The sequence below is a fragment of the Stegastes partitus genome, unplaced genomic scaffold, assembly GCF_000690725.1.
Source record: "Stegastes partitus isolate 25-593 unplaced genomic scaffold, Stegastes_partitus-1.0.2 Scaffold1414, whole genome shotgun sequence".
Taxonomy (NCBI): domain Eukaryota; kingdom Metazoa; phylum Chordata; class Actinopteri; family Pomacentridae; genus Stegastes; species Stegastes partitus.
In genome coordinates, this window is record NW_007579145.1 from 44,912 (window position 1) to 57,656 (window position 12,745).

The following is a 12,745-nucleotide window of genomic DNA, read 5'->3' on the forward strand; positions in this document are numbered from 1 at the left end:
AGAGTTTGATTAATGTTCCCGACAAAACCAAAAGCTAGAAAATCTAACAATTCTTTCTATTTTGCAATTTTCTGGTTGTTGCAAATGGTGTATTTGTGGGGATTTTTTAAAAAAGATAATGCACTTTTCAAACCCTGGTTCTGTGGTATGGAGGGTTAAAAATGAAACACAAGATTAAAATCATTTATCAGCTGAAAATGGGATTCAACAACTAGTTTCAAAACATCCATATGGTTGTGTCGGCAACAAAAGTACAGCGCACAGCGGCTGCCACTGCACCAACGATGACAAAAACATATGAGGTGTAAGTCTAGAATTAATTCCTCTTCGTTTGACCTACAGTTGATAAAGGTGACAGACGTTTGGAAATAATTAAACTTCATTGGCTGTGAAAATGAAAAAGACCACCTCTGGGACCGGCACCTCTGCTCTGATCCGTCCAAGTTCATCCTATAAAATTTTGATCAGTGTGGAGAATATTGACAACCTTTACTGCCATTCTCCTCTAACGACCTTCGGTGCATCAGTGAGCCTGACGAGACAGAGGTCTGGCTTTGTGAGATCAGTGAAGGATTGAGGCAAGTTGAGCCACTTGTACCACCGAATAGTCTTATATAGCAGAAACCATGCAGGACGGAGTTCATCCTTGAGATTGACAGAAGGGGGACTTGTGACAGCTGAAGGATAGAGGGAGGAGAAGATGTGAGTGTGAGAGAAAGAGAGAGAGAGAGAGAGGGAGTGGGTGAGGTACTTACGCTAGCCGGGTACAGCAGGTCTCCCCCTCCACGTCTCCCCCGGGGGCGTTGTCTGTGTTGACTGATTCATTCTCGCTGGCTGGCATGCTCACTGAGAGACGGAGATGAGCAGTAGCAGAGAAAAAACAGATGACAGAGGTAGAGAGAGACAAGAGAAGAGAAAAAAAAAAACAGAAAAAAAAAAGAAAGATGAATTAGCCAGAAAGGCAAATGGGTCGCACATCATTCTTTTTGCACTAAACCTCAAAACACTCTAGACTCCCAAAGATACGTTTTCAAGTGCACTGCTGCAAAAACACACTTGAAAGAGCACTCTTCTTTAGGTTTGCACTGAGGAGCTGCATCCCATACTTAAAAATCTGATTTCTTTAAGATCTTTTCCTAAAATTATTAAAGTTATCTTGCTCCAGTATACAAGCTAATTAAAAATGCTGTTCACACATTGGGATTAACAAGTCAGCATTGTCCAAGCCCACTAATTAAGACACACGGACCCTTTAGTCGGTGAAACCATTCCCACATTTTGCACTGATTGCCAAAAGTAATTGCACACTGAGTTGCCATACTAGCAATATTTACCAGTCAGGGATCCTGGGACGCAACCTCTGCAACAGCTATTTGAGAAGGATTTCAGGCTCTAAGCTGAGGGATTGCTTAACTCTGAGTGAATTAACAAAAACGCATTTTTTGTGATTTTACAGCCTGTGGAGATTAAATAAAAACTAAAAACATGATGTAGATTTCAGTCTGCAAACACTGTGGAGGGTTTAATTGTAGTGTTTGACAAAGAAAAAAAATTAACTTGCTCTAAAGATCTTTTTGTGTAAATCGGTGAAAAGTCCAGTCTTGTTTTTGTTTATAACACCAGAAGAAGAGTGCAAATGTGTCACTTTGTCCTTATTTAAAGACAAATGATGACGTGTAAAGAAGGATGAACATTAGGGGAAAACTGGGGCAGAAATGGGGGGATTTCGCTGTAGGCTAATGGCAGCAGTGATATAAACTGGCATGTATGGATGGAAAAGTGTAATATAGGGGGAAAATAAATGAAGGATGGACTGGAAAATAGAGAAGTGGGATTGAGGGGTAGAGAGTAATGGAAGCTCCGAGGGAGGCGTGTATGGAGGGAGAGAGAGAGAGAGAGAGAGAAATGGAAGAATGTGGAGATGGCTGGTTGAGAGACGGATATGAAATGATACATTGCTTTTTATTGCTTCTGTCAGTCTGTGCCTGCTGGCGGGAATGAGCTGCGTTCGCCTTACTGTCACCTCAAACACTTATTGTAACACCCTCTGGGTACCGGAGTCAGATACAGCGTATGAATATCAATGCCTCTTGTGTTAAAATAACACACCCACTGGTAAAAAAGCAAAACCTACTCAAGCAAATCATCTCCTCACAAGAAATCAAGGAGCATGATCAGCACTTGAGACGAGAGGGCACTTTAAAACACTAAATAATCACAATCTTGACTGGTTTTTTTGATGCTTTTTTCTTTTCTCTCAACTTGATCCCAACATTTTAATGGTGTTTCGTGGAGATTTGCTAATGGGAAAATTTAGGAGCATGATCAGCACTTGAGAGGAGAGGGCACTTTAAAACACTAAATAATCACAATCTTGACTGGTTTTTTTGCTGCTTTTTTCTTTTCTCTCAACTTGATCCCAACATTTTAATGGTGTTTCGTGGAGATTTGCTAATGGGAAAATTTAGAAATCTACATAAAATTCATGTTTTCACAATGACTGGTTGCACTGGTTGAATATAAATTAGAAGACAGCCTCATGAGATGACTTGTAAGCACTTAGCTACGGTAATATTTCAAAGTACAGTGAGTGAACAGTGTATCCGGCCAGTGCACTGTGACACACGGCTGGTGATAAATGGGTTCAGTGTTGTAGAGACTGGGATGGTCTCTCTCAACATGAAGGCCTCTGCTGTGAACACGCTGTATTTTTCCTCACCTCGACACGTGCCACCTGCTGCTATGCTACTTAGTTAAAAGCACTCGGGGCCCTCTGGTCTCTCCCGAGGCTAGAGCCTTTCAAATATAAAAGCGGCCTGGTGCCGTCCCCTCAGTGGAGCTCTGAACTAGTTTAATACCTATTGTTAGAGTAAACCCCAAAGACCTGAGACACAGAGACACGGAAGGAGATGGAGAAGGAAAAGGAACACTGGGAGGGAGAGCTATAATGAAAGGAGGGAATGAGAAAGACAGGAAACGGTCATATATTTAAACAGAAAGAGGGATTTAGTGATGGTGTGGGTCAGTGTGCTGAAACATTAAATAGTAGTACTGTCTCTAAAACAAAAATATAAACGCAGCAGGTAATTGTTTATTAAATTCTATCCGTTCTTTTTGACACAGAGGAATAAGCGTGTATTGTTCCAACACAACAGGACTGATGCTCTGTACTGGAAGTGATAACAGGCGACTGTGATGGGGTCACAGATCAGGGAACACAAGTCGGCAGCACAGAGTTATTGAGGTTGTTCATGATATGAAACGTTGTCCCGCTCTTCCTGAATTAGTTGGCCAAGTTAGTGGGACAGAATCCCATTGTCAGACACATCCAGCCAGAGCCAAACTATCTCATAGATGACAAATGGCAGAGCTGTGGACATTCAAGTGGCTGGCTGCAGCTCCAACAGACATGCAGCATCCAGCATGTCAACAGTCCATTTCCTTGTTTCTCCAGTCATCTGTGGCTTTGTGTTGGACTCGTCACACTATGTCAGTCGTTTAAAGCCACAACTGACCATCATGTGGATGAACTCAAACAGCTCAAAACCACTTTGTTGGATAAAATAAACCTTTCAGGGTTTAATCATTTTACCAAATGTTGAACTTTTTCCTCTTGGTCAGAAAAGAAGTACATTTGCCTGCTGCGTTTATATTTTTGTTCAATGTAAGTGACCTACAGTCGGATGTATGAATGTGAATGATGATAAAGAGATTTGATTTGAGTGTACGGATCTGATTTGTGTCTGTGTCGACATAAAATAGATATTAATGGCCCGTGTCATAACCACCAAAAGTCATTTTCTGATATCTCAAGCAAAGTAAAAAAAAAAAAAAAAAAAAACCTTAAGAAACATAAATTCTAATTTTCTAATTCTAAATTTCAGAGCAGAAGGTTTTTCATGCAGTCTCGTTGTAATTTGACATAATAATTTGAACTGTTTTATTTAGTTTGCAGCCTGTCTTGCTCCTCACACAATTGCCGCATTAAACTGGGATTTAAAATCACTCCTGAACAACTCACTATGATGTAAAAATTCAACACTCAATACCTTGGACATGCTACCCAAACTGAGAAGTGCCAATGACTTACATTTCTGCTCAACAGTGTGGCAAGCACCTGGTGAAAGTTATTTTAAAACAAAACAAAAATGCTAAAATTCACATGTTACAGCTCTTCCTCCATCATATTTTATTATCAGAGCTAGCAAGGCTACTAATGATGCAGGGGGGGACTTTAGGGAAAGGAATCTGAAACAACAAGGAGAGGACGGTGACATCACAGGCGTTGATCGCGTTTTTAGGTGTGTGAGCAGCTCGCCGCTCGTTTTCTGTGATGACATTATCCTCTTGTTATTTTTTCAGACGAGTCAGGCAGATGCACGTTGTTTCCTTTCCTACAAAAAGTTGTTTCGTCTCAATACAGTAACGTATTCTCCTTGTCTCCTCATTCCCTGTACTGATATTTTGCAACTTTTTGATTATATATAATTGAAAGTTTAATGCAATAAAGGCATGCAATTTGGCATGGGGCAGTAATTGGGGGCATGTCTCCGCTGTGAGACAATATTAATACACATGGCCTTGAGATTCAATTATTGCTCAATGGTAGGTGTACGTAAGGAGAGAGGAAGACAATGAGAATAAACTACTTAACAGTGTTGAGAGGCAGCTGCTACCCACTTATGGTTTGAAGCTCTGGAAAGGGGCATAGAAAGGTGCTTACTACAATGGAGGGGGAGTGGACTAAGAGGAGAGGAACGAAAAAAAAAAGAAAAAAGAAAAAAAGTATAGGGGTAGAAAAGAGCAGAGAGGTTGCAGTCTGCTTGCATGTCTAGAATCACGCTTCCAGCAAATCTTTAACTAGTGTTGGACCATGCAGACAGACGCACACGCCTTACGAAGGAAAGCCGCATTTTTCTTCACGGCTCCGCGCAGAGACAGAAAACGATGGTTCTTACCTGGGGATAGAGAGCACGGCTCAGCAAGACAAACACACACATATGTAGGGGTACACACAAGTAGGCTCGATCACACAAGAGAGAAATGCACACAGACTACACACGGAAACACAAATAATCACGTGGCTCTGGAACCTGCTGCACAGAAACACCGTTTCTCCTGCAAAACGACATCCCCTCGTTGCGGTCACACCTCGTTTCGTTGCTACAACTTGAAATGTGTTACTGGTGTTACTGGCATGAGGGCATGTCTGTTTCTCTCATTTCACCATTTAGTCTTTTCATCTCTATTTCAGTGCGTGACTTTGAGTTCTACAATACAGAAAGAAAGTACCAGACAGAGATAATGAAAGAGAGAGAGTGAGAAATAGAAAGCAGGAAAGACAGAAATGTTGTCACTTGAAACTTGAGGAAGTCAGTTACGACTTGCTGGTAGCTACACGATATAATTGTCTGCCTAGTCTACCAAACACTTGTTGTCTCTCTTACACTCTTTACATCACATACACCTCCATACTGGGGTCACTATTTTGCTGAGTTCTACTTTTTTTCTGTGATTTAAATGCAACTCTCCTGAGTGTCATGAGCAATATTCTTTCAAGAGTCCCTTTGTGCAGGGGTAGAAATTTGAAAAAGTTACATAAACAGATGTGAAACATTCAGTCGAGCAAACGTGAAGTATATAGACATGGATCCAACTGTAGACAATCGTACAAATATCCACAGAAATTATGCAATCACTGCAGGATTGTTAAAGCTATAAATGATAAATGAAACAGCCATTTTCAGAAGGATGTACACACTCACACGCAGACACACAACAGGTAAAGCCTCTAAACAGGTTTCACAGTGTTGGTGGAAAGTATATATGAGGACATTTATTGAGAAACATTAAAAAAAAAAACAGATGTGGGCTATACATGCAAACAAAGATGGAATAATAATTAAATTTACTAGTATGATGTCCTGATAAAGAGAGTGTTACAATCTAGCTTTATTCCTTACAACCACACTTATCACATTATCTCACACCAATCGCGATAAGCTGTTAAAACACGTTTTACGTTACTTTCTGTATTTACGGCAAATGTGCTTCCTTACAGCAAACACACACATATATCATATCACAAGTTGAAAAAGCAAGGCTTCAGTGTCCGACACACAGGAAACACAACTAAGCATAATAGAAATGGTTGATACTTTAAAAAGGACATATATTAAATCTGCTGCAGCCGAATGCAGACTACACCTCTGCAACATACATCTCCATGACTGCCATCATGAAATGGACAGATACAGCTTTGTTAAAATGGTCTTTTTCAGTCCTGACTTCTGTCCTGCTGATCTACACAGCGGTATGAAAAGGAAGTAGCCGCCCTAACATCTTTCTTTCAAGTCACATCCTCCACATATTTCATAGGTGGCCCTGAGGTTAGATGTTATGTTAAGAGGGCATCATGACTGGAAGCACTCCCGACTTTACTTCTGAATCACTGCCATTTACCAAGTTCATTTAAACCAAAACAGTCGCCTGTAACATTTTACCTCCTTGCTACTGGGAACAGACGCTCTAAAAACAGCATCTCTCTAAGGTTGCCAAAAGTGGCACGTTCACATTAGTACAAATACAACGGATGCATCATTGTTGTGCTTCATTACTGTGAGTTGCAGTGGAGGATTTTTAGAGCAGGTTCAATACCATCAGTGTCATTGACTGACTCAGTGTTGTAAGGCTGTTATTTACTTCCTAATTTACAGTTTAAGGGAAAAAAAAAAAAAAGCCAGTTCTTTGTTTTTCAAATCCCACTCTGGGCTGGTGATAAGAATAAAGAGACTAACTGTGTTTCAGAATTCTTCCAAGTGTCTCTAATCTATAAAGGACAAGGCTGCTCATGTTGGACTTCAAATTTTGCAGCAGTTATGGACTAAAATTGCGAAAGTGAAAGTGGGAATTAAAAAAAAAAAGAATGGCCAAGGGTTTTTGATATACACATGCCCGATCAAACCCAAATAGACATGAAAACACAAGTCACACAAGACGTCCTGAGGGCGACTAGAAGGACTGAACCAGGTGGGCTCACTGGTCTTCTTATGCAGGTGAGCTGGAGACAGTTCTACCACAGACAGCAGGATGCTAGAACAAGACGGTCGAGGGGGAGAAGCATGCAAGACACACACACAGACGCACCCAGTGTGCCCCTGAGATGACAGGAAACATATGCAAATGTGCAGAGGAGACTCAACATATGCTGCATGTCACATATGTTGCATGTATTTTCATAGTTGAGTACTTCCTGGTTCAGAGTGCAAGCTCACTAAAAACAACCACCATGTTTTAGCAGACCACGAAGAATGCAAACTCAATCCTGCAATTATTTTTAAAAAAAAGTGAAAATAAGGAATCACTATTTTCTGCCAAACACACACACACACACACTATAACCATGCTATGAAATCTCTGTCTACTCTACTTCTACCCCTTTGTGTCTACATCTAGCGTTCCCTCCATCTCTCTGCTATCTTCTCCTCTATTCTCCATGGTTTCTCAGGACATACATAGGTGTGCTGTGCATACACGAGTCTATCCAAAACGTCCTGGGCAGCAGGGACAAACTGCCCTCATTCATCTTCTCACGGGAGGACCCATCCATCGAGGAGGGGGAGGCGGCGCGATAGAGAGGCCAAGCGACTTGATTTTTCACCTTCACAAACAGAGGGATGATTGATCCTTCTGACGGAGAACTTTGAATCATACGTATTAATCATTTTGTCGTCTACACCTAATGAATGATATAATCTAATAAAAATCTGACTATTGCCGGTGACTGATTCACACAGTTTGTGAATTCTTATATCCTCTGCGTGATTTGTTTGATTTCACTAAGAACCATATGTATGTGTTTACCGGATCGAGAACTTGCACAGTCTGTCCTTGTTTGGACATTAAATATTATGACTGATGCACAATTTGTCAAAGTTAAAGGTAATAAGCATGTAAATATTGGGAGGTGACATTTTTCTAAATTGGCCACATACTGTATTTGTTTGTTTTTTAATGTGCCGATGTCTCACACACTGCTGGTGTGTTTGTGCCAGACTGATTGGCCTAGGGGAACGTGACGGTAACAGGTGAAAAACAAGCAGATTTGCTACGGATTAGCCGCAGGGGTGTTGTGCCTTGTTTTCATGTAAATTGGGTCATTACTCATTTGACCATGTTAATTTTCTTGAGATTCACTGAAAGATTAGATCATCATTGGATTTTTTTTTTCTCCCTTTCTTTCTTGCTTCCTCTCTTGGCAGTCGTCAGTGTTTCTCAGAATGAGCCTGGGCGCTTTGTGGGAGATGAGCAGGCTGTATGCAGAATATATGCAGAATCCGTGCTCTGTCTCTGCATATTTAGTCGTCGTTATGTATTCATTCATCACCAGTGTGAGAAAGCTGAGCTCCTCGACTTCATAAAATAGTTCACAGTACATACTGTACATGTATGTGCACGAAAATAGCACAGAGGCACGTTTGTTTTTGTCGGATCACTTCCCCTTTTTCCTTACTATCCCTCTCTCAAGTTCCGTTCATCCTTCTGAGATCAAACCTCCAGGTTAAAAGAGGCTGGTGCTCTACTCTGCCTCCCCAGGAAATGTAGCTCAGTCCTGGGGAGACGTGTGGCTGCCTCTCTCTCTGGAGGTGTTATGAGCAGAGACAGGGTGTTAATTTGTGCGTGCGTTTCTGTCACATCGCAAGTACACAAATTCCTAAGGGCGTATACCTACAATATGAGTGTGTGTACGTGTTTGCATAGGTGCAGGAGTGTGTGTGTGTTTGTTGTGTGTATGAGAGTGTGTGCCCAGAGGCTATTAGCTGTAGTCTGACACATTCTACTAATATCTAAACAGGTTTTAAACCTCAGGAGGATTCTCAGCCGCCAAAGCAAGCAGACAATATTAATATCTTCTCAGTCTGTCAGTCAGTCTGCCAGTAAGTCAGTTGTTCATTCACTGACTGTGCAACTATCATGTGAAGGCACGCTACTTTGAGACCAAACGCTAGATAGAACACACCGAAACACAGCTATCGTCACAACTTTGTACTGCAGCAAACACAAAATATCTCCAAATGCAACCAGCGTCTCTTGAAGAAAGTCCTACTGTAGCCAGAATACAGAATAACCCAACAGCCAGTGAAACAAATTAATAATTGATACGTCACACAAACACACAAACACATGCACAGACATCCTCATGACAAACTAGCCTTCTATTATTGTTGAAAACACACAAACATTGTAGTACTCACAGTTTCTGGGTTTGTCATCGTCCATGCCCTCCTCTTCATTCTCTGGGTCAATGTCTTCAGCCTGAGTGATCCAGTCTAAATAGCCCTACATCCACACACAGAAAAGGAAAACAGTGACTGCTTAGCACTCAGAATGAACAAATGACCTATAGTCATCTGACATCTGTTTGGAATGTTATCAATGACATTTATTGGGTTTCTTGATTTGTCTGGGACAGTTTTTTTTAAAAAATTTATTATTATTATTCTTTTCACCCACAATTCAAAAGCAAAAGCTTATTTCACTAAATTATAATTTAGCAAATTTTTATGACTTATTACTTTTTTCAGTTTCTAGTTATTTAAGTGACTATTGTGAATTTTGCCCTTTCTTTAATGGAAGTGTATGAATACATCTGAGGACGACTGTAGTTACAACATTAAAACTACTTTACCAGTGTTACATTTTTATGCTTTTTCTTTGTGTGCATCTTTGATTTCTTCTATAAAAAGTGACTTATACCTAAAGTTTGCACTGATTTCTATGCATTTAGCTGTAAGAGTTCGATATTACATAATTATGCACATGTTGTGACCTTGCTTGAATTTACAAATGTAACAGTGACGTGTAGTTTTCAGATTGAGCAACTGGGGGCTTTAAAATTTCAGTTTCTTTACTCTTACAATACTCAGTGAATCTAAGTAGTGGGTGGAGTCTGTTCCATCCTCTTCCAGAAAGGAACCTAAATCGCATAAACACATGCTCAAACTCTCACACAGCAGCCTACCTTGAGGTCTTCCTCCAGTTGCTGTTTTTCTCTGAGTTTCTGGAAGTCACCACGTGCCTTGGCCTTCTCTCTTTCCTTGGAAAACTCTCTGGGAGGGGGGGGAGCAGGACAAAAGGACAAGGGGGTAGAGAGTTGGAATAGAGAGGAAGACAGGAAACAGAGGGAAGAAAAAAAAAAGAATCTGAAAATCTGCATTGAAGGTTTGCCAAACATACCATGTGACAAAATTGTGATTATGTAGAAGAGTACACTTTAGAATAGCAAGGAGGGAAAAACCTGCTGAAGAGAAAAAAAAAAGAGTTTTGCAAAGGAGAAAAAAGTGTTAGTGTGCAAATGTAGATGAAAAATAATAGCTTCAAGTCCTTATTGATAAGCGTTTAGATGTCACCCACTCAAAAGATGCAATTCAATCAAATAGAGCACTCTCTCCATAAAAGATATTACTCAATTCAAACAAACACATTAAACTTCCAGATAAACACAATGTGAAAGGAGCTCGGGTGACAATTATTAAAAACCGTAATCACAAATTTCCCAACTTCTGCCTGGTGAACTGGTCGGGACGTGAACTGTGACACCGCTACTGACTGACCTGAAAGCAGTCTCTAACTTTTAATTTAATTCATCTGTACTGTCGCTGCTGTCCCAGGGCAGCGTGTGGGGGGGGCCCCCAGGTGCTCCCGGGCCTGCTGGGAGATGGAGTTCCTGCAGCGTGATCTGGGTCTAACCTGGGTCTCTTCCCAGTTGCAGTGTGCTTGGTACAACCCCCAGAGGGAGGCGCAAAAGAAGGCAGCCCTCACCAGCTGCACCACCTCAGCTCTTGTCAAACTGGAGGAGAAGCGGCTCTGCGCTGAGGTCATCCTGCTTCACTGAGCTCATCACCTTTTGTCTGCCAGCACATTCTTTCAGTCACTACCCAGAGACCTTGGTTAGAGGTTGAATGGGAGGTAGAATGAAAATATAGAGGTAAACTGAGAACATTAACATTTCTCCAAGCGAAAAGAAGTATTTTATCAGCATAGAACTACCTCCAAAGACCCATTTTAATTTCTAATACTTGTGTAACCACCTATTATTGATTGTATTTCCTTTAGTTTATTGAGTATAATACCTACTTTTAAACATTTTGAAGGTGATGTTCACAAAGAAGAAATAACCAGCGATGATTTTTAAGATAGCTAGAAATGACACCAGTAAGAGAGAGAAATGTTTAAATATTACGATCAAATCTGGTGAAATTACAACCAGGTGTTGGGACGAAAGACAGATTTAAGGAACATCTGATTAAATACTTCACTTGGGGAAGGTCAGAGGCAGGTTACAATCAAAAATACAGTTCAAACAAAAGAAAAATTCATTTGGATGAGAGCCGACAGAGGCTGTGAGGTTTGGGAACATTAAAGGAAAATCACAATTGAAGGCCCACTAAAAAATAAAGGCAGCAAATATCTCTCTGTTGTGAATATTCCAGCTTTCAGTGGAATTACTTGCTAGTCAGCTATTGAGCACTTTGTCATCCTGGTTTTGAACATTTAACTGGAACTTTTAAAAAGCCCCGAAGGTCTGAAAAAAATTTCGCATTTTAAGTGTCATCTGAATAATCCAATCTTACATTACGCAATCATCACAAAGATTTTAATTAAACATGAGGGATTTTTATGTTGTGTGTAATGTTAAGTTTCGCTGCCTGGAGACTGTGAACATAATCAAACTCTATAGATTGTCATGTGTTATTTTCATTGATTTTGCTGCGTGTCTGTGGGGCTGGAAAGTGGCCGCGAGACTGTGTGTGTGAGTGTCTGTGTGAAATTTAGAGGAATGATGGAACCTCAGATGGAACTACAGACTGCACACTGAAACACACAACAACAGATCAATGAGCAGTGGGACAAACTGCCATTGTCTCGCTTGTCAGAACATTAGCAGGAGACCGAATCCTATTGATCTGTGTTTGTGTATTTCAGTGTGCTTATATACTGTATGTGTGTGTGTGTGTGAGGGCAAAACTCTCTCCACGCTTATTTTCCCATTCTCGCTGCCTCACCTTTCCGTCCTAAATCACCTTTGAATTCTCTTTTTCTCCTCTTCGCTCGCTACCCCAATCTCTTCCACGCCAGCCCCTCTCCTTATTCTTTCTATTTACATATTCCATCGAATGCAGACAAACTGAGTCACACCCTATGTTTATGTCTCTACATCCTCCTTCTTCCTGTTTAACCATTAGTTATTATGCCAATCTGAGAGCCGCACACACACCATGCAGGAACCAGTTGGTAAAAGGTCAGGCGGTGTAGTGTGCTGACAGCATCATTAGTCAGAAGTCAGACAAAGAGTCAGACGGCCAAACCCCCCCAAGCTGTTTGGACCAGATAGACCTTTTATTATTTTTCCCACAATGCCATTGTCACATCACCGGGAGTATCAAGTCCGATTCAGGTCAGTCAGTCAGAGGTGGGACATTTGACTTCCCTTAAACTGTTCCAGAGTTCATCACAGCATCAGAATAAATCGAAGATGTGAAACTGTGATTTTTCAGAATTAAACTGGTAATGCATCTTGAAGTGTTTGACTTGGAGTCATTTTCCAAAATGCTTGTGTGTGTTCAGCACTTAATCTCCTGTTCTAAATGGAAATGACGGTGAGAACGGAGCATTGCACGACAGTAGTGGTGCTACTCTATAGAAGCAGCAGTGCAGAGACAATACCCAAAAGGTCTCAGTGGCA

The 12,745-nt window shown here is 40.9% G+C and overlaps 1 protein-coding gene across 1 annotated transcript in view; it reads right to left on the reverse strand.

Moving 5' to 3' along the window:
* Positions 1-12,745, reverse strand: part of cacna1c (calcium channel, voltage-dependent, L type, alpha 1C subunit) — a 59,538-nt gene that overhangs the window by 43,323 nt on the left and 3,470 nt on the right. Inside the window, exons 2-4 of the mRNA XM_008299410.1 lie at positions 10,022-10,109; positions 9,255-9,339; positions 756-846 (exon numbers count right to left, since the gene is read on the reverse strand). Of these exons, the coding sequence (XP_008297632.1) occupies positions 756-846; positions 9,255-9,339; positions 10,022-10,109 (264 nt within the window). The remainder of the gene's footprint in view (positions 1-755; positions 847-9,254; positions 9,340-10,021; positions 10,110-12,745) is intronic.